The 25,798-nt window shown below is 33.9% G+C and overlaps 1 protein-coding gene across 1 annotated transcript in view; it reads right to left on the reverse strand.

The window, feature by feature from the left end:
* Positions 1-2,025: 2,025 nt before the first annotated feature.
* LOC114329077 (armadillo repeat-containing protein 2) overlaps positions 2,026-25,798 on the reverse strand; it is a 63,113-nt gene continuing 39,340 nt past the window's right edge. Inside the window, exons 5-14 of the mRNA XM_028278092.2 lie at positions 21,016-21,263; positions 20,252-20,354; positions 19,873-20,045; positions 15,023-15,219; positions 14,623-14,791; positions 14,413-14,550; positions 10,694-10,928; positions 7,761-7,907; positions 5,009-5,269; positions 2,026-4,837 (exon numbers count right to left, since the gene is read on the reverse strand). Coding sequence (XP_028133893.2) covers positions 4,611-4,837; positions 5,009-5,269; positions 7,761-7,907; positions 10,694-10,928; positions 14,413-14,550; positions 14,623-14,791; positions 15,023-15,219; positions 19,873-20,045; positions 20,252-20,354; positions 21,016-21,263 — 1,898 coding nt within the window. The 3' untranslated portion in view covers positions 2,026-4,610. The remainder of the gene's footprint in view (positions 4,838-5,008; positions 5,270-7,760; positions 7,908-10,693; positions 10,929-14,412; positions 14,551-14,622; positions 14,792-15,022; positions 15,220-19,872; positions 20,046-20,251; positions 20,355-21,015; positions 21,264-25,798) is intronic.

A 25,798-nucleotide genomic window follows, 5' to 3' on the forward strand; every position in this document is an offset into this window, starting at 1 on the left:
TATTGAGATATATTCAAAGCACAGTTACTATGAGTTTGATATACTATAAACATAAATATAAACAGGAAAATTTGATAGTAGGGTACTCAGATTCAGATTGGGCAGGTGACCGTACTGATAGAAAATCTACATCAGGATATGTATTCAAAGTTTTTAATTGCACGGTGTCATGGGCATCACGGAAACAGTCTACAGTCAGTTTGTCCTCTACTGAAGCTGAATATGTTGCACTAAGTGTATGTGTGAGTGAAGCATGTTGGCTAAGATACTTAATGTATGATTTAAAAATAAAACCTGATTATGTAGCGGTTCTAATTCATGCAGACAATCAAAGCGCTATAAGGGTTAGTAGAAATCCGGAATTTCATAAAAGACTAAAACATGTTGATATTAGATTTCATTTTGTACGAGATAAAATTAAGGAAAATATTGTTGTATTAAAATATCTTAATACAAGTGACCAACAGGCTGACATATGTACAAAACCATTAGGTTTAACTCTGTTTAAAAAATTTAGAGAGTTGCTAGGTTTAGAATAAAAAAATTAATTTAGATCTAGGAGATTTACCGTTGAGGGGGGGGTGTTGAATACCCAGTAAAAATAAGCAACGGCAAATCTAGGGGATTTTTGTTATTGTATGATTAGTCCTGTCGCCAGGGGGGGTACAACGGCCTCGTTAATTCAGATGGACTTACTCAAGTTTTTTTTATGTATTTTGACCCGTAGAACACGAATTTTTTGGGTAACAGTTGATCCGGATGTCGATAAGATTGTTATAGACCAAGAACTTGAGGAATCAAATAACAGCGATTTTTGGCAAAACAAAACAATATTTTGTATTTTTTGGGCCATTTTAAGTAAAAAATATTTCTACAAGTTTTTTCGTAGGATGCACAGTTTTCGAGATAAACGCGGTTGAACTTTAAAAAAATCGAAAAATTGCAATTTCTGAACCCGAATAACTTTTGATTAAAAAATAAAATAGCAAGTCTGCTTACCGCATTTGAAAGTTTAAGTCAAATTATATCGGTTTTGATTATTTGCATTGGTAAAAATTTATTTTTTTATTGTTTAACAAAGCTATAAACACGTAGGGTTTCCCGTGCTTTTACATGCGTTTTACCGCATGTAACGTAGAAATAGTCTTGATTGCACTAGTACCTATTCTACCTACTCGTTCGATTTTAAATGAGAAATCATAGAAACATCACTCACGCACTAGTTGTTTGTAGCTTTGTTTAACAATAACACAATAAATTTTTAGCAATGCAAATAATCAAAACCGACATAATTTGACTTGAACTTTCAAAGGCGCTAAGCAGAATTGCTATTTTATTTTTTAATCAAAAGTTATTCGGGTTTAAAAATTGCAGTTTTTCGATTTTTTGAAAGTTCAACCGCGTTTATCTCGAAAACTGTGCATCCTACTAAAAAACTTGTAGAAATATTTTTTGCTTAAAATGACCCAAAAAATACAAAATATTGTTTTGTTTTGCCAAAAATCGCTGTTATTTGATTCCTCAAGTTCTTGGTCTATAACAATCTTATCGACATCCGGATCAACTGTTACCCAAAAAATTCGTGTTCTACGGGTCAAAATACATAAAAAAAACTTGGGTAAGTCCATCTGAATTAACGAGGCCGTTGTACCCCCCCTGGCGACAGGACTAGATGTAGTTGGAAACAATGTTATATAAGTGTCAGATGTCAACTATAAGTAAAACATGTGTCAAAAAGAAAAATAAATGTTGATTTTGATGTTTAAGTTATTTGTAGAATTATTGAGTTTTCTTTTAAAATAAAACTGACTAGAAGTACTTCGGTGTTTAATTAACATCCACGCAATTCTGCAAAACATCAAAAATGTTGCCATTAGCTCCAGCAAAATTGTAAAAAATGTGTAAAATTTTTTTTCTTCAACACCCTGACTATGTCTAAATCTGGCACTGTATCTAACTCTAGTTAATGATTAATGATTATGAAAGTTATAATAAGGGGGTAAAATAAATAATATACTGATAATATACAGTTGAAATTTTATTTGAATAGTAGAATATAAATATTTTTATATAAATAGAATTCTAATAAAATATAAAGAAACGTAACGAAAATGTAATATCATTTTTGCTAATAAGTGTAAACTTCGGGACATAAAAACCTTCAGATATATTTACATATATGTACCTACTTATTATTGCATAATAGATGTATAATACAAAATTAATCTTTTTTTTTAAATCTAAAAATACAAGGAAAAAAGGCCATTTTATTATCTCAAAATTTTGATGTATTATCTGATACTAACTATACAAATTAAAATCTCATTAAATTGTTTATTACAATAACAACACTTAAAAGTATTATCAATTCTAAAGGAATTTTAGTCCCAAAATTTTTAAAATAATTTTTTTAGAGTGAAGATCTTAAAAGGCTTTTTTTTCAATTATTTTAGACACTTATATTTCATCCATATGTAAAATATTAGGGACTAAATACGCAAACTCTAATTTAACTGTAACGATTTTTTGCAACGTTTTTTTTTTATACAGAGCGAGTTTTATATATGGAACGCCTCAGTTACCTCAGAAATGCACGAGCACGATTTCTATAGGTTTTGGCTTGCACGATTTTTATAGGTTTAAGTGAGTAAGGGTCTTGTGATGCGGTAGATGTTATGGTGAAATTTACATGGATGCCAGATCTTAATTTTTTCTGGAAATCTAATTAACTTTTTTATTTTAAATGGAACACCCTGTAGGGTAAGTGGGGGCAAAGGTACGCATTTTCTAAATTTTCATGTCTGGTGAATCCCCTAATGCTTGAATTGGCACAGAGTATAGATGAAAGTGAAATTGATACATTTTGTAATCATATTAGGCAAATGGAAATTCTTCAATATTATTTTTGTGCATGTCCTTACTTTTGCAGATTTGAGACATTTTGCAATTGAGACAAAATTAGCTGATAGAATGTCAAGCTCAACTTGATATTCACTTTGAAGATTTGTCACTTCTTATATGCCACAAAATGTCGCCAACATATTAGAAGTTACTGAAAAATGTAAGTGCGTACCTTTGCCCCGTGTGTACTTTTGCCCCCACCTACCCTATATTTTTTGCGTTTTGAAGTCCTTAAGAAATACTCATTATTGTTCATGTATTGTTCTCTATACGAAGCGATGGAGAAAAAACTTGAAGCCTTCGAGATGAGGCTATACAGGCGAATCCTAAGGATATCATGGACAGACAAAATAACCAACGAGACAGTATTACGAAGAATGGGGAAAGAAAGAGAGGTGATGTATACCATTAAAAGGAGAAATAATATCTCGGACACATAATGAGAAACAGCAATAAATACAGATTACTGAAGGTAATCCTTCAAGGCAAGTATTCACAAAGCGAGGAAATTGGGAGAAAAAGAATATCATGGTTAAAGAATCTGAGGAAATGGTTCTCCACAACAACAACTAAATATTTAAAGCATCAGTTAATAAAATAATTATAGCCAGAATGATCGCCAATATTCGAAACGAATAGGCACCAAAAGAAGAAAAGTTCTCTATATCTGAATGCCATAATTTTAAAGTTATTCTACATTTATTTAAACAATGTTTTTAAAATAAATTATAAAAATCAATTTTTCGGCCCGGGTAGATATTATTTTAGACTTCTTGGATCATTCGGAACAAAAATGGTCTTTTGTAATTTTTCTCTAAAGTTAATCGTTTTCGAGTTATGTATAAACAATTTAAAACTAAAAAAATAAACAAAAAATGACGATTTTCAAGGTATAAAATATTATATTTGAAATTACGAAGTGCCTGAATTCAAGTTCAAACCTTATTCTATCAGTTCTTGATAAATATTTTGGGCTTGTTTCATTTTAAAACATTGTTTTTTAGTTGTTAATGCAGCCCGATCTCCCTCCTCTCATAAGCGCTTCATTGACAATTAGAAAACAATATTTTAGAATAAAATGTGCTAAAAATTCTTATTGGGCGCTGATAGAAGAAGGTTTGAACTTGAACTTAGGCACTTCGTAATTTCAAAAATAATATTTTTTACTTGTGTTTTTGAGTCTTGAAAATCGTCATTTTTCGTTTTCTTTTTCCGTTTTATTTTATTTATAATTCAAAAACGATCAACTGTAGAGAAAAATTACGAGAGACCTTTTTTGTTCCGAATGATCCAAAAAAATCTAAAATAATATCTGCTTAGGCAGAAAAAATCGATTTTTATAATAATTTCTTAAAAAAAATGTTTAAATAAATGTAGCAATAACACAGAAATTATGACATTTAGATAAAGGGAACATAGAAAATAATCATTATTTCTTAAGTGCTTCAAAACGCAAAAAATATATAGGGTGTTCCACTTGAAATAAGAAAGTTTATTAGATTTCCAGAAAAACGGAGAAGCTGACAACTATGTAAATAAAACCATAATGTCAGCCTTTTCACAAGACCCTTACTCACTGAAACCGAAAGCTTTAAAAATAGTGCAAGCCGTTTCCGAGATAATTGAGGTGTTCCATATATAAAATTCACTGTATATATCTATACATTTGACCAAAACGCCTTCTAAGACTTTCATTCAGGTACAATTTTTTACCAAGCCGATAAACTAATATTGGTGCTGGAATCCTTAGTTTTTAGATTATTCTCAGTAGGTTTGTCATCGATTGTTATTTGGTCGAATGTGTCCAAAAAATATTCAATCTTTTCCAACAGATTTGTAGCCACGTTAGCAAATTCCTCCCAAATGAGATATTCTTGTGTTACATAAACGTCCATGTCTTCCATGTGCTCTTCAATGCCAAATATTTTTTCCTCGTCTAGAAACAATATCAAAAATAAATACAATATACCGAGAAAAGACTATAATAAACCTGTTTATTGAAGTTTTCTATAATATCTCGTTTGTCTATTTAAAATTGCCATGAGTTGGTCATGCCTTACTCTGCCAAATGCCTTTTCATAGTCAACATTGGTCACCAAAAACTTACCTAAATAATCTGCCAACAGAACGAGTAATTTGTGTATTTCTGACTCCGAAAATAGTTCGTGTAAGTCAATCGTATCAATGCAATAATTCCAAAGGACTTGGCAAACAAGGTTTCCCAGAGACCAGTCGTGGTCACACTCCGTTGTCAATATTTTGATTATTTTTGAGACGCCTCCGTTGTTCTTGAAGAGAATTCGGGAACGGTTGTCCGACATAAGATTCACAAAAACTCCTACAGTTGTCTTAAGCTGTGAGTGGTCAACTGAAATGAAAAAACCACTATTAAATTAACTGCATTGGTGTGTTAAAAAGTAACTAAAATTAAAAAAAGAAATAACAAGAACACTTGGGCCGTCAAATCTATTGACTGCGCAGAAAATGTTTGTATAACAATGCTCTCTCTCTCTCTCCTACGGCGCTACAGCTGAAGTCGATTGCAAAAGCGTCTATCTTTGACGCCATAAATTAAACCACATATTCTGGGACCAAAAATAGATCGATTGAACCTAACTTACCTTGGTACAAATGTGCACATAAAAAAGTTACAGCCCTTTGAAGTTACAAAATAAAAATCGATTTTTTCCAATATATCGAAAAGTATTCTAGATTTTTTTATTGAAAATGTACATGTGGCATTCTTATGGCAGGAACATCTTAAAAAAGATAACAGTGAAATTTGTACTCCCCATAAATATTTTATGGGGTTTTGTTCCCGTAAACCCCTCAACCTTTTGTGTACGCTCCAATTAAATTATTATTGTGGTGCCACTAGTTAAACACAATGTTTTTAAAACCATTTTTTTGCCTCTTAGTATGTTTTCGATAAGCCAGGTTTTATCGAGATGCGGCTTCTTTTTTAATATGTTTACATAAAATTTTTATGGGAGTTTTGTTCCTTTAAACTCCCCAAATGTTTGTATACGTTCCAATTAAACTATTATTGCGGTACCATTAGTTAAACACAGTGTTTTTAAAACTTTTTTGCCTCTTAGTATTTTTTCGATAAGCACCTTTTATCGAGATGTGGCTTCTTTTCTAATATACATAGTTCAAAATATACTTAAAAATGTAAATTATAAATAAATTTTTATATTATTACCAGGTCTCTATAATCGTACTTAACCATATACAAATATTTGGTGGATTTGACAAATATTCAAAATATCTCGATAAAAACTGGCTTTTAGAAAAAGTATTAAGAGGCAAAAAAGTTTTAAAAACATTGTGTTAAACTAAAGGTACCACAATAATAATTTAATTGGAACGTACACAAGAGTTTGGGGGTGCTTAAGGGAACAAAACCCCTATAACATTTTCATGGGGAGCACAAATTTCACTATAATTTTTTTAAATGTTCCTGCCATAAGAATGTCAATTGTCCATTTTCAATAAAAAATCTCTAATAGTTTTTGATATACATATTGGAAAAAATCTATTTTCATTTTATAACTTTTTTTTTTTGTGCACATTTGTACTAAGGTAAGTTAGGTTCAATCGAACTATTTTTGGTCCCAGAATGTGTGATTTAATTTATGACTTTATTTTTGTTACACTCTGTATTATCTTTATTAATATATTTCTTTAATTATTATAGTAGGGGAGGAAAGTATGCTAAATGTGCAGTCACTCGAGCGGTATGGGGACCTATTGGGTTGTGAAGATTAGATCCTAAAATCAAAAAAAAGTTAAGTTTTCCATTTTAGTGGGGACCTTCCATTTTTTAATTTAATTTTCCGATTATATCTATCTATCCGTAACTCGAAAAAATGTCTTTAATAAAAGTTACTTATTTTTACATAAGGAATTCAAATCTGCAATAAAAAATGGGGGTTCCTATTAAGGATTTTAATGTTACCCCCCACCCTACCACCGTGGGGTTCGTGTTTGGTGCCATTCGATAGATTTTTCAAAAATATTGAATACGTGTATTTTCAGTTTTTCGATCTGATGTTCATTTACTGACAGAAATTCCCATGACAAAAAATAACTTCGAAATAGAACTAAACATCATTAAACAAATAGCAGTAAACAACGGCTATAACGAACAAACAGTTAACAAAATTTTAAACCAAAAACTCCATAAGAAAGCCCTGAAATTAGTGTATCCACCACCACAGAAAGAACCCAGTACCTTCTGCTCTCTCACATATACTGGCAAGATAACAACAACAATAGCCAGATACATAAAAAAGAAAGGAATAACACCAGCTTTCAGAACTAACAACAACTTAAGCAAATATATTAAGAACAATAAAAGCCGAAAGAGAAAGCAACTACAGAGTGGTGTGTACAAACTAACTTGTGGTGACTGTCCGAAAACGTACATCGGTCAAACTGGCAGAACTTTTGACAAACGGATAGCAGAACACAAAAGGGCATTCAACAATAGAAAAACAGACACTTCTACATACGCACTTCACCTTCTAGATCATAATCATTCTTTCAATGAAGAGTTTAAAATTCTACATATTCAAAATAAAGGCCTTAAGCTATCTTTTTTAGAATCTATGGAAATTAATAAACTGAAAAATACAGATATAATTCTGAATGACCAACTCGAGACAAACAGCTCCCCACTCCTCAACCTCTTCAGTTGAAGATTAAAAAGGCAAACACATTGTAAACTATATTACTTGAGAAAGGCACTCCGCCGAAACAGCTGTAGTCACTTAGATATAATAAATTTTGTGGAAGTATAGAAAACAAACGTTTTCAGTTTTTTATTGTTAAATATATTATATATATATTCTTACCGGTTTCTAATAAATCTATGAGAATCTCAAAAACATTCGTTTCACATATGTAGTTCCGGGTTACTTTTGATCGGGATAAATTACCCAGAATTCTCATCGTTTCTATAACGCATTCTTTATTTTCTGATTTTGCATACTCCGTTATACCTGAAAATATAATAAATATCAACAATGGGATAAAATTAACTTTAGAACTAGAACTAGAAATTTATTAGACATTATTAGGTTTATTTATAGAGACCACCCTTATCTTACAAATTGTTTTCTATAACTTCTTACAGCTTTGGTTAAACTAAATGCATGGCTATTGTCTACAAGATCGAGTCCAATTAAGTCACTCATCAGTTTTGAAAAACATAACCCGCTTAATAACTTTTTTGGTTCTATTTTTCGCACACTTTCTTAATTAGAAGCGTCGAACAGCAGTTAAAAATGTAATTTTTATTGCAATAAATTGTGGCTTAATCCCATATAAGCATAATATTTGACTAGTGTCACCAACGCGCAACGTCCCCTAAGTACTAGCTCAATTAATCATTTAAACGTACCAGGTCCATCACACAATCCAAATGGCATCAATTTGAATTGGTAGAGCTCATTTTCAGCAGAAAATGCTGTATTATCTCTGTCTTTATAGACTAGGAAGGATCTGTTTTTAGGTGGATGTGAGAGGTGGCATTCGGATTTTTGCGGATAAAGTTAGGTGATAAATGCGTTAATAATAATTGACTTATGCTCCTTCTCAAATATGCCCGGAACATTAATAAAAAAATAAAATATTTAAAAATTTCAAAAAATTTTGTTTTTTTTTCTACTTTCTTTGCTTATAACTTTAAAACGATTCATTTTGGAACAAAGTCGTATGTGAATAAAACAAAGATAATTAAATTTTATATCAGATACGATGGGTTAAAAATGTCTTAATTTATCACCCTTGCTGCAAAATAGCAATAAATATAAAATAAGGGGACAAAACAAGCCTGTCCTTATTCAATGTTTTTCCATCACTTAGGTTACCCTTGGAACCTTCCTAATTCGCTTAAAAAATTTTTGTAATGTGCTAAAACCGTCCACCAAATTTCATTAAAATTGACTTACTAGATTTTACATAATAATTTTGCAATCTAAACTTTTCTTAAAAAATTTAATTTTTTTAAAATCTTGCACAACAAAAACTAGAACATACAGAGATCTGTCAATTTTTTACATATAAAGAAGCACCCCACCTATCTAATGCACTTTACAGAATTGAAATTGGATTATTTAAGCAGCCTCAGCAATGTTTTAAAGTTATAAACAATTTTTTGGCTTATAAACAAATTAGTGCTGTGGCCAGGAGGGGGTGCTACGGTTTCATTTATTTAGATGGACTTAACCAAGTTTTTTTATGTATTTTGACCCGTAGAACACGAATTTTTTGGGTAACAGTTGATCCGGATGTCGATAAGATTGTTATAAATGAAGAACTTGAGGAATTACATAACATCGATTTTTCGCAAAATAAAACATTTTTTTTGTATTTCTTGGGTAATTCTAAGCAAAATATGTTCTTAAAAGTTTTTTCGTAGGATGCATAGTTTTCGAGATAAACGCGGTGGAACTGTCAAAAAATCGAAAAACTTTTGATTCAAAAATAAAGTAGCAATTCTGCTGACAGCATTTGAAAGCTTAAGTCAAATTATACCAGTTTTAATTATTTGCATTGCTAAAAATTAATTTTTTTATTATTAAACAAAGCTATTTGTTTATAAGCCAAAAAATTGTTTATAATTTTAAAACATTGCTGAGGCCCCTTAAATAATCCGATTTTAATTCTGTAAAGTGTATTAGATAGGTAGAGCGCCTCTTTATATGAAAAAAAAAAATTAGCCAACTTCTAAATGGTCTACTTTTTGTTCAGAAAGATTTTAAAAAATTTGAACTTTTTTAAAAACATTTAGATTGCAAATTTATTATGCAAAATCTATTAAGTTGATTTTAATGAAATTTGGTAGACCGTTTAAGTAAGTTATAAGAATTTTCTAAGTGAATTACTAAGGTTCTGGGTGCCACCAAAATTGGCTAAGAAACATTTAATAACAATAGGCGTATTTTGCCCCCTTATTTTGTATTTATTGCTATATTGCAGAAAAGGTAATATCTTAAGAAATTTTTGACCAGTCTTATATCATACAAAATTCAAATATCTTTATTTTATTTCTGTACGACTTTGTTCCAAAACGAATCGTTTTAAAGTTATAAGCAAAAAAAGCAGAAAAAAATCGATGTTTTTCGAAATTTTTAAATATTTTAATTTTTTTATTAATGTTCCGGGCATATTTGAGAAGGAGCACAAGTCAATTATTATTACTGAAGGTGTAAGGTGTCACCTAACTTTATCTGCAAAAATCCGAATGCCACCTCCCACATCCAAAAATAGACGTTTTTTTACAGATTAGTCCTGGTCTATTATGGTATATTGCAACTTGCCAATACCCGCTTGTAAGATCCACTGTGGAAAACCATTTCTATCCAGTCAAAGCGCTAAGAATATCGTCAATACTGGGCAGTGTCTGCCTTTCTTGGTGAGGCTATTTAGTCTTCTGTAGTCGACACAGACCTTCTCCAGTGGTTACCGATGCCACTGACTGGAGAAAACCAGGGGTTACTCGACTCTTTAATAACATTTTATTTCGCTTATCTTCAAGAATGGCAAAACTTCTTTTTGTTTTGTAAATGAGAGGCGTCTTGGTGCCTGTCTTATGGGGTTAGAGTTGTCAGTGCTTAATCGGATTTGAACTAAGTCAAATCCAATTGAATGACCATGCTCTTCCAGTTCTAATAACATGAATCCCAAGCCACCTTCTTGAGTAATTACTTTATGCCAGGGTCGCAATTACGGGTATAGGACGCAACAATATAGACAAATACAAAAACAAGGGAGTATACGTTACCTTCAACTATATTAACTTGTTTGACATGAAAGATATCAACTTCCACATCGCTAGTGTAATAATAAGATAGATTATTCAGAGTACTTAATATTGAAAGCACGAGTTCTTCGTTCTTCTTGAAAGGGTTGCTGATAAGAACCTTCAGTATTTCTTCGATTAACGTATTTCCATATTTCTCATTAAGGCGTTTGCCAATTTCTGGATTGATCACCATATTAGCCACTACTCTGATAATCTGAAAACAATACAATGTAACATATAAATAACATATTATAAAGTTGAAAGAAAGGACTATCATACAGACGCCGAAAAAACTATATAGAAACTCGACATCCAAAACTAAAATTAAAAATAGCATATCAAAAGGTTTCCTGGTCACTAAACGACTAAGATAGCAAGGGTGCTGTGTATCGCTAGTATTACTCAATAAATAATATACAGAGTGGGCCACAGAAAAGAGCCCACCTCGATATTTGGCAGTATTTATTGGATTTTAAGGAAATAAAAAAACAGGTCAATTTTTGATTTAAGGGGAACACTTCTCCCACCCCTTATTTTTAAATAGGGAATAGGGGTCGTGTGTTAGCTCATTTGAAAGGTTATTCAGTTCTCTATTCAGTAATATCAACATTAACATAATTATTTATATAGGGTGTCCAAGAAAAAAATCTTTTAATTAAATTAATTGACACAAAAAGAAGAATGTATGTAATTTATTTAATTCAAAATACATTCTACTGCTGTCACAAAACAGAAAAAAATGTTTTTTGATAAATATACACTGCCTTTCGCTTAATTTCAATGTTCAAGCTGCCACCCATCTGCCTCTTTGTAGGTTGAATCTTGAATTTAAGCAACAAACAATATTTATTTATCAAATAAACATTATTTTCTGTTTTCTGTCAGCAGTAGAATGTATTCTGAGTTAAATAAATTACATACATTCTTCTTTTTTTGTCAATTAATTTAATTCAAAATTTTTCTTGGACAAAATTAATTTAATTTTTCTTGGACACCCTAAATTACGTCAATGTTAATATTACTGAATAGACAATTGAATAACCTTCCAAATGAGCTAGCACACGACCCCTATTCCCTATTTAAAAATAAGGGGTGGGGGAAGTGGAAGGGAGGGGGTTGACAAATGACAGATATATGTACCATAAAAATGTGTCCCCCAAAAATGTGTCATCCTTTTAGATCAAAAATTGACCTGTTTTTTATTTCCTTAAAATCTGATAAATAGGTACTGCCAAATATCGAGGTGGGCTCTTTTCTTTGGCCCACTCTGTATATTGATGAAGCCCTGAGACAGTGGAAGAAGAAGTGTAATGGAATGGGACTACCGCTAGGAGGTAAGATACTCTACACGCTATTATGCAGATGATCAAATTGTAATTGCACAGGACAAGGAAGATCTTGATTATATGGCAAGGAAACTAATAGAGGGATACAGAAAATGGGATCTCGAGGTAAATACTAAAAAACACAATATCTATGCGTAGAAAGGTAAGAAACGGAGATAATGGAGAGAAATGGAATAGGTGACTAAAACTAACGAGTACAGGACGAAACGAAGAAAATATTAAAATGATTATAAAGGGAATAGAGGTGATAGGACCCCTGAATTAGGTACTGTAATATAGATACTGTAAGATCTGGAATATATGGCAAGAAAACTAATAGATGCAAGGGCGGATCCAGAGAGGGGGCCATGGCCCCCTCCGAGAATTAAAAAAAATATAAATTTAAATATTTGCAGTTCAAATGTTTTTAGTTTCAAACACATATACATATATGTACAAAACAATTGTTGAATAGAATTGAACAAAAGCAGTAACGGAGGCTTCAAGAATGACATAGGATGTTTTATAAATCAAAATGTTGATAATTTTACAAAGTGCCAATTGTTAGAACGACCTTGGCAGCCATCAAAACAAAATGATATCAATTTCCATATTATGTACACACAAAGAATAAAAAGAAGAAGAATAAGAAAGAAGAATGAAAAATATGGTCCCAATAAAGGGATGACAGCCCAAAGCCTTGCCACGAAACCTTAAACATCTTTCCCCAAACTCATGGGCACAGACGAGGCCATACAAACTCATGAAAAAACATCGTAGCACAAGGAGTGCGTTCAGGTTGGGCTGGAGTTTCTACAAAGTTATCGCAGCCCTCAAAAGTCAGTCATTAACCAGATATACTCTCAGAGGTCTAAACAGATACAAGAAAATAGAGAAAGACTACGACCAATATTAGAGTCTATAGTGTTCTTAGGCCCACAAAATATTCCTCTAAGGGGCCATCGTGATGATGGCCTTCTGCTTCTGGACGAAGATGCTGGACCTATCAATAAGTCAAATTTCAGGGAATTGTTAAGGATTAAAATCGCATCAGAAGATGAGATATCATCTAAAACAACATCTATCCACAGCATCTTCCCGAGCAACATACACATATTGTGATGAAGAAATAATTGAACAAATAATGAACCAGGTTCAAACTTTAAATTATTACTCTGTCATATTTGACGAAAGGACCGGCGTATCTCACGTGGAACAGCTTTCTCTAAATTGGAGATACATACACAATAACAACATTCGTAAAGATTTAATCAAGTTTATTGACGCTTATGAGAACATAAAAATACTTAGTGAAAATTAAGAAATAGGGGAAGAACAACGCCTGACAGGAGAAGCCTTGGTAAAAATAGTATTAAACTTGTTGAAAGAACTACACTTGAATCCGAAGAAATGTGTAGTGATCGGTATTGACTTTAATAGTACTTTAATAACGATAAGTTTTGAGTGTCTTTTGCCACTCAAAAGTGTGTGAAAAATGCCTTAAACCTCACCACTTTAGCCATAATTTAAAAAAAAAATTTAATTTAAAAAAAGACAGTCCCCCGTTACTCCCCCAAAAAAGGCCATGGCCCCCACCGGAAATCGGCCCTGGATCCGCCCTTGAATAGATGAATATAGAAAATGGGGTGTGGAGGTAAATACCTACCAAAAAACAATATCTCTGTGAAGAAACGGAGAATCTGAAATTGAAACAGGAGACTAAACTAACGAGTACAGGACGAAACGAAGAAAATATTAAAGGAAGGATAGTAAATGAAATACGGGTGATAGGACCCCTGAATTCGGTACCGTGGCAAAAAAATATAAGAACAGAACATAAAAAACGAATTTACAACACAATATTAAAACCAGTATTCACCTATCTAGCTGAGAGCTGAAGTCTGTCAATTACCCAAGAAGTACAACGGTAAATTACTAGTCACTGTTATGAATTTTTGGAGGACTAAAAGAAGATCTAGTCGGAGAAGATCTACCACTTAGGAAACGACCATATTAGGCAAAAAGTGAAAATAGAAAGAACAATAAATATATGGTATCGGAAGACAACAGCTAGTATGGTACAGGGCACTTAAGATGAATGGAGGAAAGAAGAATTCCCAGAAACGTGTTGAATTGGAGCCCCACAGAAAAACGAATATGAGGAAGACCAGTAACCACATGGATGAAGGGCATCACCAAGACGATGTCGGAAAGAAATTTAAGAGATGAAAACTGCCACAATAGAAAGGTGTGACCATTGGTAATGAGAAGGCGTATAACACTATAAAAGTTGAAAGGCCTAATAAGTGCTAAAAATAAAAACAAAATGCAGATTTGACTGCAGAAAAAAACAAGGAAAATTCATATACTTACCTTTATCATGACATCTTCGCTGTTACTGCTTAATCCGTCACTAGCCTCTAGTTTCAAGGAACAATTTTTCAGTGTACGTTCCAAATAAATTTTCCACAAAGTGATCAAGCTTTCTATGGAATTTTCTTCGTAGAAATACTGAAAACCAACAATTTTAGAACGAAACTATATATTTTATACAAAATAAACTTGATTTCATGAAATATTTACCTGCACACGAGTGTTATCTATTTTAGAAACAATATTTCCCAGTGTATAAGTCAGGCGTACTATGATTTCTTCATTTCCGGGATATTTTTCGAAAAGATTTATTAAAAGTTTGTATATATTTTTATATTCGATTATAGCATCACAGCAACATTCGTTCGTGGATATTATACTGAAAAAAGAAAGGATCGGTGTTATGCTTACAATATAATAATTAATCTGTTATTAACTTTGTAACGATGGCATCGCCAGCGGTTGACGCCGGCTTGTCATCTATCTCTATGTCGCACTCTCACCGACAATCTACCGCTACCATCGATGCGCGCTGGTAAAAATTCGAAGTGATTATTAAATTTTGTGTTTTTAATAACTTTTTTAGGTTTTTATTAAATTTTTTGTTTACCTTAAAGTTCTTGATATGTTGGCTACTATATCCAAGTCCGAAGAGAATATTTCTAGCGTCTGGCAAAGTTGAGGTATTGTTCCGCATTCCACGAAGGATTCGTATATGTTTTCTTCTGAAACTAAGTTTCTTAACGCTCCAGTTAGCTGATATAGTGCATGGTTCGTTTGGTCCGGCATGATACTTTTTTCTGTTTTCTAGAACAATAATACTATATAATTCATGCTGTCGTTCACAGTGGTGTCATGGTGTGGGAACGCGTGGGAACGCCGTTCCCACACTGGTTAAGAAAAGAAAAAAAATAATAGAGAATTTAGGTTTTGTAAACAAAAATTAGCAATGCGTTCCGGCACTGCGTTCCCGCACTGCTAATTTTGCCATGACACCACTGGTCGTTCAGCAAGATATCTAAGCTGACCAGGCGGACAAACGCATTTATTTCACTGTAAAAGGTCTATTGGAGTGATGGTTCGATAACCAGTCAGGAAACAAAAAGATTAAAGTAATGGTTTAAAATCCAAATGGATCTACTATTTAGTCTAGAATACGCTACCGCTAGTGTATCTGTTACAGTTCAAGTTGATTATCCAGTTGGAGTTGACTTTTCCTAGTTCGAGTGGACTCGAACGGCTGGTTTTAGTAAAAGTTTATTATAAATATAAAATGAAGATTTTTATTCAACATTTACTAGTAAAAGTAGACTCCAACTAGTTAAAGTATACTCTTCCCAATGCCATTTAGTAAAAGTTGATTCACACAAACAACCATCATCATCATCATTCTCTTTGCCTTATCCCTATGCGGGGTCGGCTTCCCTAATTGCATTTCTCCACACAATTCTATCTTGGGCCATATCAATGTTAATCCCCTTTACCAGCATGTCCTGCCTTATCGTCTCCCCCCAGGTCTTCTTTGGTCTTCCTCTCCTACTCCTTCCAGGAATCTGCACTTCAGCTATTCTTCGTATTGGGTGGTTAACGTCTCGACGTTGAACATGACCAAACCATCTTAACCTATGCTCTCTCATTTTGGCGTCAATTGGTGCCACACCTAGACTTCCCCTAATATACTCATTTCTAATTTTATCCTTCTTTGTCACTCCACTCATCCATCTAAGCATTCTCATTTCCGCCACATGCATTCGCTGTTCCTCTTTCTTTTTCACTGCCCAACATTCAGTTCCGTACATCATAGCTGGTCTTATGGCTGTTTTATAGAATTTTCCCTTCAGCTTCATTGGAATTTTTCTGTCACACAACACACCACTCGCTTCTTTCCACTTCATCCATCCAGCCCTAATTCTACTGCATGCATCTCCATCTATTTCTCCATTACTCTGTAATACCGATCCTAGGTACTTAAAACTATTGCTTTTTACAATCATTTCACCATCCAAAGATACCATTTTATTTGTAGTAGCTCCATCTTTAAATGAACATTCCAAATACTCTGTTTTTGTCCTACTAAGTTTTAAACCTTTTTCCTCCAGAGCTTGTCTCCACTGTTCCAGTTTTTGTTCTAAGTCTCTTTCACTATTTCCTACTAACACGACATCATCAGCATACATTAAGCACCATGGAATGTTACCCTGTATTTTCGCTGTTATTTGGTCCAAAACTAATGAGAATAAATACGGACTAAGCACAGAACCTTGATGCAATCCTACTTTCACATGAAATTTATCAGTCTCTCCCACACCTGTTCTAACACTAGACGTTACTCCCTCATACATATCCCTCACAATCTTTACATATTCACCAGGGACTCCTTTCTTATTGAGTGCCCACCAAAGAATCTCTCGAGGAACTCTATCATATGCTTTCTCAAGATCAATGAATATCATATGAGCGTTTGTTTCTTTACTCCTGTATTTTTCCATCAACTGTCTTATAATGAAAATTGCATCTGTTGTTGATCTACCCTGCATAAAGCCAAATTGATTCTCGGATATTTCGGTCTCTTCACGTATCCGTCTATCAATTACTCTTTCCCATATTTTCATGGTGTGGCTAAGCAGTTTTATAGCCCTGTAGTTTGTACATTGTTGTATATCTCCCTTGTTTTTGTAAACAGGTACCAGTATACTGCTTCTCCATTCGTCTGGCATTTGTCCAACTTCCATAATTCTATTAAATAGACCTGCTAGCCACCTTGTTCCTGTCTCTCCCAATGCTCTCCATACTTCCCCAGGAATATCATCTGGTCCTACCGCTTTTCCTTTCTTTATTTTTTGAAGCGCTTGAGCCACTTCCTCGTTGGTTATTTTGGTGACCATTGCTGCTACTGTCTCCGTTGACTCTACAGGTCTACATTCACACAAACAACCGATTCTAGAAATTAAATGTTACTGTATATTATGTTCAAATCGTGATATTTATAGTTCAGGCTGTATCGTCGCCCCCGTAAGGTAAATTATTCCAGTTAGATTCTTTTGCACAAACTTACTCAAAAAGAGGTCCTTATAACGAATCCACAGGGTGTTAGGTGGTACCGTAATAAAAAAAATTGTTTAAACAATTTTTTTAAACAAATTCACAAAAAAATTCACTTCGGACATTTTTTTTACATCATTTGGGTCATTCGGAGCAAAAGAGGTCTTTTGTGATTTTTCTGTAAAATTTATTGTTCTCGAGTTATACGCGTTTTAAAATTTGAAAAATGTGAAAATGACGATTTTCAAGGCTTAATAAGTCAGTCAAAAATTATTATTATGAAAGTCAGAAAGTCACCAAATCAAATTTTAACGACCCCCCTACAAGGTACTGAAGAAATATTTGTCATTATTGTATTACTAAGCTGTTATTTTTAATTAACAATGAGCGCTAGGAGCGTATTGAGGCGGCTGTCAATGTGAGTGCGACTGAGATGCACCATTGGACGGTCGGAATGGAGGATCTTACTCGCACTCACATTGACGGCCGCCTCAATACGCCTTTAGCTCTCATTGTTGATAATTAAAAATAACAGCTTAGTAATAAAATAATGTCAAAAATTTTTTCAGGATCTTGTAGGGGGGGGCTTTAAACTTTGATTAGGTGACTTTCTGACTTTCATAATAATAGTTTTTAATCGAGTTATTAAGCTTTAAAAATGGTCATTTCGCATTTTTAAAATTTAAATCGCGTATAACTCGAAAACTATCAATTTTAGAGAAAAATCACAAGAGACCTTTTTTGCTCCGAATGACCAAAATAATCAAAAATTTGTCCGGAGTGAAATACTTAGTTATTTATAAAACAGCTCGTGAAGTATGCTTTTTGCGCACGCACGCGATGTTTAGAGCACGAGCGGACCGAGTGCTATACATCGCCTAAGTACGCAAAAAGTACTTCACGCACAGTTTCATACAATATTTTATCTACCAAAAAACAAATAAAAAAACTGCAACTCTTCGTCACTGGAATACATTCCTATTTTACAATTTTTTAGAACTTTGACATTTAAAAATTCAAACTTCTGTCAAACCACAAAACTGTCAAAACTTTTTTTGTAATTTATTGCTCACATGTCATCACCATGACAAGGCGAATGTTAAGGATATTTGATTATATGAAAGTGTGCTAAAAAACAGTGCGAAAAAGTAAATCCCATTTAAAATACATTATTACTTCAGGCACACTTTAAATCCTTCATGTACTGCTATCTATATTTACAATTTTCACACAATAAAAACTTATACATAATATGAGGTAGAGTAGATAAGAATTATTTTTGTGAATTTGGTTAACAAAAATTGGTTAAACAATTTTTCGACCGCGGTACCGCCTGACACTGTGTATTTGTTATAAGGATGTATTTGTTTGAGTAAGTTTGTGCAAAAAAATCGAATCAGAATAATTTACCTAACGGGGGCGACGTTACAGCCTGGACTAATAAGTAGTTGAAACGGTCAAAACAAAGAGACGCTCACTCATCAAAAATGCACGTGAGATTATACTCGTATAAATTGTGTAACCTACTTTTACTAACTTTCAACTAGTAAAAGTTGATTTAAATTTTTCAAATCAACTTTTACTGCTCGTTTCAGTTGGAGTTGACTCGAACTAGGAAAAGTCAACTCTAACTGAGAATCAAGTTAAACTGTAAAATATCTATGGATGAGCTGTACGCAAGAGCTGTGGGCTTGAGTCTTGGTGTTACTCGCCCCACAGATCCTTTCTGGATGAGCATGTACGCTTAAAACACCGAAATATAGATATATAGTTCAAGTATATAATAAGAATGGGTAATGACAGATCACCTAGTAGAACGCTTAGCGGAACTATGGTGGAGGTCGGCAAGTTGAAGACCAAGGAAGAGGTGGATAGACGAAGTGAGAACAGATGCTAAACTGGTATTGAGGTGGATAATTAGAGAAGAGCAGCCAGGGACAAATATATGTACTTGGATGCAGATGCTGGGGCTGGCCAGGGCCCGACTTGGGCTGTAGCCCAAAGAGAGAGAGAGAGAGAGAGAGAGTTCAGGGATATCGGAAAGTTGTACTCACTAGAATAGAAAGTAATTTACAAGTTTGTAGATTTAATACAACAGCAGACAAAAACGAAGATGAAATCGAAGAGTTTTATAATATCTTAGAAAAGGCGATGAAAGCAACAAAGATTCTATATGTCATGGTCATAATGAGGGTTTTTGGTAAGGTAGGCCAAGGTAGCTTTGATGAATATGTATATTGGAAATTATGGCTTTCGTGACAGTAACTAGATCGATTAATTCAATTTTGCCAGAGCGAAGATTTAGTTATAAGGAATACTCTATTTCCGCTGCATCGCGTAAGCTATATACATGGTCCTCCTCTAAGCAATTATTCAGCAAAGCAAATTATCAATAATTTCAATGATAGATTCACTTACCGCCACGTTGATAATTTTCATGTGTAATACCATCAATTGTAGAATACCTAAGTTCAAAATCTTTTCTAATAGTTTTTGGTTCATTGTCAAAAATTTTACAGCTCCATATCCATAAACGCACGCTTCCGCATCATCCAAAGGACTTGATCTTCCAAGAGCATCAAGAAACAATTCTAAAATTTGTATAAAATATTTATCAATAATTGGCAGAATAGAAAATGTCAAATAAAAACAAATTTGGCAACAATGATGAACCTCTCTTCTTGAGTTACTTCCACTATTAAATTTTCGATATTTCGGGGATCTAAAATGTCGCTATGCCGTTTTGAATAGGTTTCTCTCACTTCCTACCCGTTTAAAGTGAAAAAATATTCCTTACCTAATAGATTTTTCTGGAAGAACAAATAATCATTTTTGTCAATTTTAGCCACTTTAAAAATCAATTTGCATACACCACTCAGATTATTTCCGGTTACTTTTATCTAAAAAGAAAATAGTCGCAGTTAGAGAAAACTACTTAAGGCGTGATTAGAACAAGCGAAATGAAACACTGTTTATAGCAGTTTAAAACAAAAAGCAAAAGAAAAACTCTTAAAGGCAGATAGATTAATCAAGAAAAAAATCATGGATGACAAATGAGATTCTGAATATGAAAAGACGAAAGAAGAAAAACCAAATATAAGCCAGACAGACATAAAGCGATAAAAACAACAATAAGAAGGAAAATAAGAGAAGCGAAAGAAAAAAAGGCAATGGACAGATGCGAAGAAATTGAGACTTTGCTGTTAAAGTAGGTACGATAGTCACAATCTACATAGGAAAGTAAAAGCACTCACAGGTGGACTAGACAAGATGAGACAGAAAGTAAATCTAACTGGATTTTGGCGGAAACATCATCTTGGACAAATAGAGTAAAATAAGAACGTGAAAAAAGTACCTAGAGAAGCTGTTTGAAGATCAAACATCTTTGAGCTAGAAGAGGAGGTAAATGATTGATCAAGACTATTGCAGCAGGAAGTTTGTTCTACAATAAGACAGCTAAAGGATGGTAAACCAGTAAGATCAGATAACATTCAAGCAGAACTACTCAAAGTAATGAACAATAAATCAATAAAATGTGTTACATTTTTAAAATTCACTTACTGACAAAATAATCTTTGCTATACAAATCAAAATCTGTTCATTTTGTGATTCCACAAACCTGTAGAGACATTTAAGTATTCTTATTTTTAAATTAGAAGCCACTTTTTGGTTGATCATATTTTCCTTTTCCATGCAGTCATATAACTCTCCTAATAACTTCACGATTCTGTCTTCGCCACATTTTTTCTCACTTTCTGAATTCAGTTCTAAGAGGACGTCTTCAAATGTTCGCTCTTTTTTATCGTTCACTGAAAATAAGAAAGAATATGTTTAATTCAAAAATACAGAGGGAAAATCTGGAATATCCAGGATTTACCCAATTAAAACTAAATTAAAAATCTTTAACACGAATGTAATAGCTGTATTACTATATGGTTGAGAAAAGTGGAAGATATCAGCACCCATATCATACTAATTACAACTTTTCATCAATAGAGCGTTACGAAAAATCCTTTGTATATTTTGGCCTAATCGAATCTCCAATAAAAATCTATGGAACCAGACCAACCAAAAAAAATGACATAAAGCCAATAAGGTTCAGAAAATGGTGATGGCTCTGTCACATCCTCTGTAGACTCCCAGATAGCATTGCCAGTACAGTGCAGAATTGGAATCCTCAAGGCCGATGGAAAGTGGGCAGGCCAAGAAAAAACTTGGAAAATGACAGTACTGGACGAAGGCAACGAAATGGGAAGATGCTGACTTGATATCAAAGGACTAACCAGAAATAGAGTACGCTGGAGACACTTCGTGGAAGCAGTATGTTCCTCTTAGCAATCTATCTGGAACATGTAATGAAGGGACAGCAATATGAAATGCTGAGATTGATAATACAGGGATAAAACAATAAGAGGAGGAAGGAGAAGTGTACAAGTTTATATTATAGTTTATTGAAGATTTTTACAACAACGGTCATGGTTATGGTACATCGTAATAGGGCCCATTTATGAGCCCTTTAGATACTTAGACCATCTAAGGCGGATCCATTGTATCACACCTATCATACGGTGTTCAGCATTTCTGGGGCCCTGGCTGTTCTGGGCTCCAATATCTGCTAGAATCAGCAAGGGCTGCGAATCTGAACTTATTCTGGCGTTCCGAACGTCTAATCCCTTAGTAACCTTATGGCCTCACAGAAAGCTGAGAAAGCCACAAGTTTCTTTAGGGGTAACTCCCTCACTTGGCTCGGCTGCATAAAGGCCGAACCCAGGATCTGACACTGCACAGTGCGGAGGAGGTTTCCTCCTCCTCATCACATAGACGGCATCGTGGACCATCCGCCAATCCAATCAGAAGAAGGTTCGTCTGAGTCTACAGTGGCCGGTAAGTATACTGACCACCAGAGAGCATCTTCTATGGCAGCGGTTCTCAATCTTTTTTGGTGACGGAACCCTTTTGGAAAGCAAAATACTTAACGGAAGCCTACAATAAAACAATAATAGCAATAAGCATAATCAAATTCCAATGTAACATTTACTTATTACAGTTATTACTTACTTACATAACAAGTATGCAAATAGAATATAATATTAAAATAAAAAAATCTAACTAATGGGAGGTATGAAACTGTTTTTTATTTTTCATCAATTGGTTGATATCAGGTTTGATAGATGACATTAATTTGAAGTCTACTATCAGGTTCGGCGTCCAGTCTATTGCGGTATTTTCGTGGCTGCATATGTTGAGAATCCTGTTTCGCATAAATATGTTGTTGGGAACGGGAGAAGAATATTCAGAGCCATTTTGGCAATCACTGGGTATTCATCACGGATTCTGCACCAAAAATCTTTGAGAGACGTCGTTTTAAACAATCACTCCATAAATGTGTCTGATGACACTTCTAAAAGAGATTCGTATATATCATTTGACATATTTTCGGGCTTTTGTAAGTTGGGTTTATGAATCCATGAATTCAGTTTCATTTTTGTCTTCTGTTCTTCGGTAAAATACATCAAAAGATGCACGCATGGAAGTGGAAGTTTTTGAAAGATATCCGCCATAAAAGACAGTCGGAACAACCAAGTTTTATCATACAAACGGTCTTTCAAATTGAAATAACTATCTGAAAGAAACATTTGTAACTCGGCTCTAAGTTCAAATAGCCTTGTTAAAGTTTTACCCCGAGATATCCATCGCACTTCTGTATGGAGCAGCAGTGTTTTACATTTGCTGCCATGATCTTCACACAATAATGAGAACAATCGGGAATATGGTCGTGAATTGATAAAATTAATTCTTTTTATTGCTTCATCCATAACTAATTTTAGATTTGACGGCATTTGCTTCATTGCAAGTGCTTGTATATGCAGGATATAATGGCTGGAGCTATAATTAGGAGCTTTATTTTTTATTCGTGACACTAATCCTGCTGTTTTACCTGTCATCGCCTTGGCCCCATCTGTACAAATGTCAATGCAATCGTTCCAACTGAGATTATTTTCCTCAAAACATAATTATTTTATTAAAAATTTCCTCTCCGGTTGTGTTTGTGGGCAGCGGTGAACACATAAGCTTGTCTTCATCAAAAGAACTTTCATATGGATATCTCACGATAAGCAGCAAGATAGCCAGACCAGCGACATCAGTAGACTCATCTATTTGCAAGGCGAATCGTGTTTTTTGTAGACGTGTAACTAGGTAGTTCTTGTTTGACGTAGCTGGCCAGATCATGAATACGCCGTGAAACAGTATCGTTCGATAGCGATACAGTAGAAAAATGCTTTGCAGATTTTTCATCGAGCATTCATTTTGTTATGTCTAACACACATGGTTTTATTTAATTTTCAGCGATATTGTGCGCTTCACCTGCTTGTGCAATGTGATAGCTAATTAAATATGATGCCTCTGTAGCCTTTTCATTGAAAGTTTTGGTTACATGCATTATAGTTTTTTGACTTTCCAATAACTGTTCTTTTTTACGTATAAAAAATTCTTTATTCTTGCTTTTAGACTCGGTGTGTACAGTTTCTAAATGTCGGCGCAACTTAGCAGGTGCCATTGGAACTAGTAGGAAACAGTTTACTACATAAAATGCAGATAGGTGAGCCGTTGTCATCATACTTTCTTTTTTTCGCCTTTGAAAACGTGAAACTTAACGTCGTTGCATAATCGTCTTTACCGGTAATTGCTGTATACTCCGCGCGTACTGCTTTCGAACATTCAGCTTCGGTAGAAAATGTTGCTGCATCACGTTTAACGCCTTTAACCCAACGTTCCATTCTTCTTTATTAAAAACCAGAAAATAACGTACGATTACAAACAACAAAAGTACAAAACTGATACAATCAGAATACAGCAGTAGAAAAATAAACACTTTATTCTAGCAGGACTACTGACAGTACTGACTAAGGACTAAGTCACCAAAGAATACCCCAACCAACCAAGTTGGTTGGAGTATTCTTTGGTCACACTAAGTCATGTATCGGCGGTGACAGGCTAGTAAAATTGTATGAGGCAACAGGAGGCAACTAAGTTCGACCTGTGGTTCGACCACGCCTCGTGAATCGTGCTAATCGTGCTATACCGCGTCAGAAAAGTCGAACAGAGAGAGGTGTTTTGAATTTTTTTCTAAATTCTCGCGGAACCCTTACAGGGGTATCGCGGAACCCTAGGGTTCCGCGGAACACACTTTGAGTATCGCTGTCCTATGGTTTAGAACAGGGGTGGCCAAACTGCGGCTCGCGAGCCACATGCGGCTCTTTGAAGAATTGCTTGTGGCTCTCGATGAATGTACCCGAGATCCTTTTCAATTTTGTGTTATTATTTAAAAAAAATTATTATCGTTCCATATGTGTTTCAGAATGTCTTTTAAATTACTGAAAACAAATATGAAAGACCAAATGCAACTTTGTAACAAATTCCATTAAACTAGAAAAACTTAACGAGTAAATAAAAAAAACCAGAAGGAATATTGACCGAAGTCCAAACTTTATTTCCAGGCTTAAAATATTTTAAATCGTCTCCATTTTTTTCTGATTTCATTAGAAATATACATACCTAGTCCATAAGGTGAATTTTTGTATGTATTACCAATATATGACTGGTGAATTAAAATTAATAGAGACGCAAGAAGATCAAGCTCGAAAATAAAACTATAAGTCGATGCCAATTACCGAATTTTGGAAATTTGTACCAAAATCGAAGTACATACTCTAAATTAAAAAAGGATGCTTGTCGAATTATTTCCATATTATAAATAACGAACTTGTATGGGCCATTTAATTTCATATGGGCCATATCAGTATTAACTAACCAGAATCTGAAAGAATTACTGAGAAGTGCTACCACAAATTATTCACCAAATTTTAAAGAATTACCAAAAGAAGGAAAACAAATGTTGGACAGGGAAAGGAACGAGAACATTAGAAACATGCTAAGACAGGGACCAACAGAGAAAAAAAAATTAAAAAAGAAACCTGAATTGGTTTGGACATATAACTGGAATGAACGAGAACAGACTAGTAAAGAAGGTGACAGATACCAAGATACAGGGGAAAAGAAGAAGGAGCAGACCTAGAAAGAGGTGGATGGAACAAATCCAGGAAATCGGAACCAAGAGACGGAAAACAGCGCAACAGGTAAAGGAAATGGGAAGAAGGCCGGAAGGCGTGGAAGAAATGGGTAAAAGATGGATAGGTGATAGCAAAGTTCGACTCTCTTATTGGGCATAAGGACACCGAGAAAAAGAATAAGGAAAACAAAAATGTAATTAAGTTTTACTATTTCGTAATTTTATTTGTGTTTTCAATAAATAAAAGTTTGTACATACGCATTGTACATACCA

Source organism: Diabrotica virgifera, chromosome 7, assembly GCF_917563875.1.
Source record: "Diabrotica virgifera virgifera chromosome 7, PGI_DIABVI_V3a".
NCBI lineage: Eukaryota > Metazoa > Arthropoda > Insecta > Coleoptera > Chrysomelidae > Diabrotica > Diabrotica virgifera.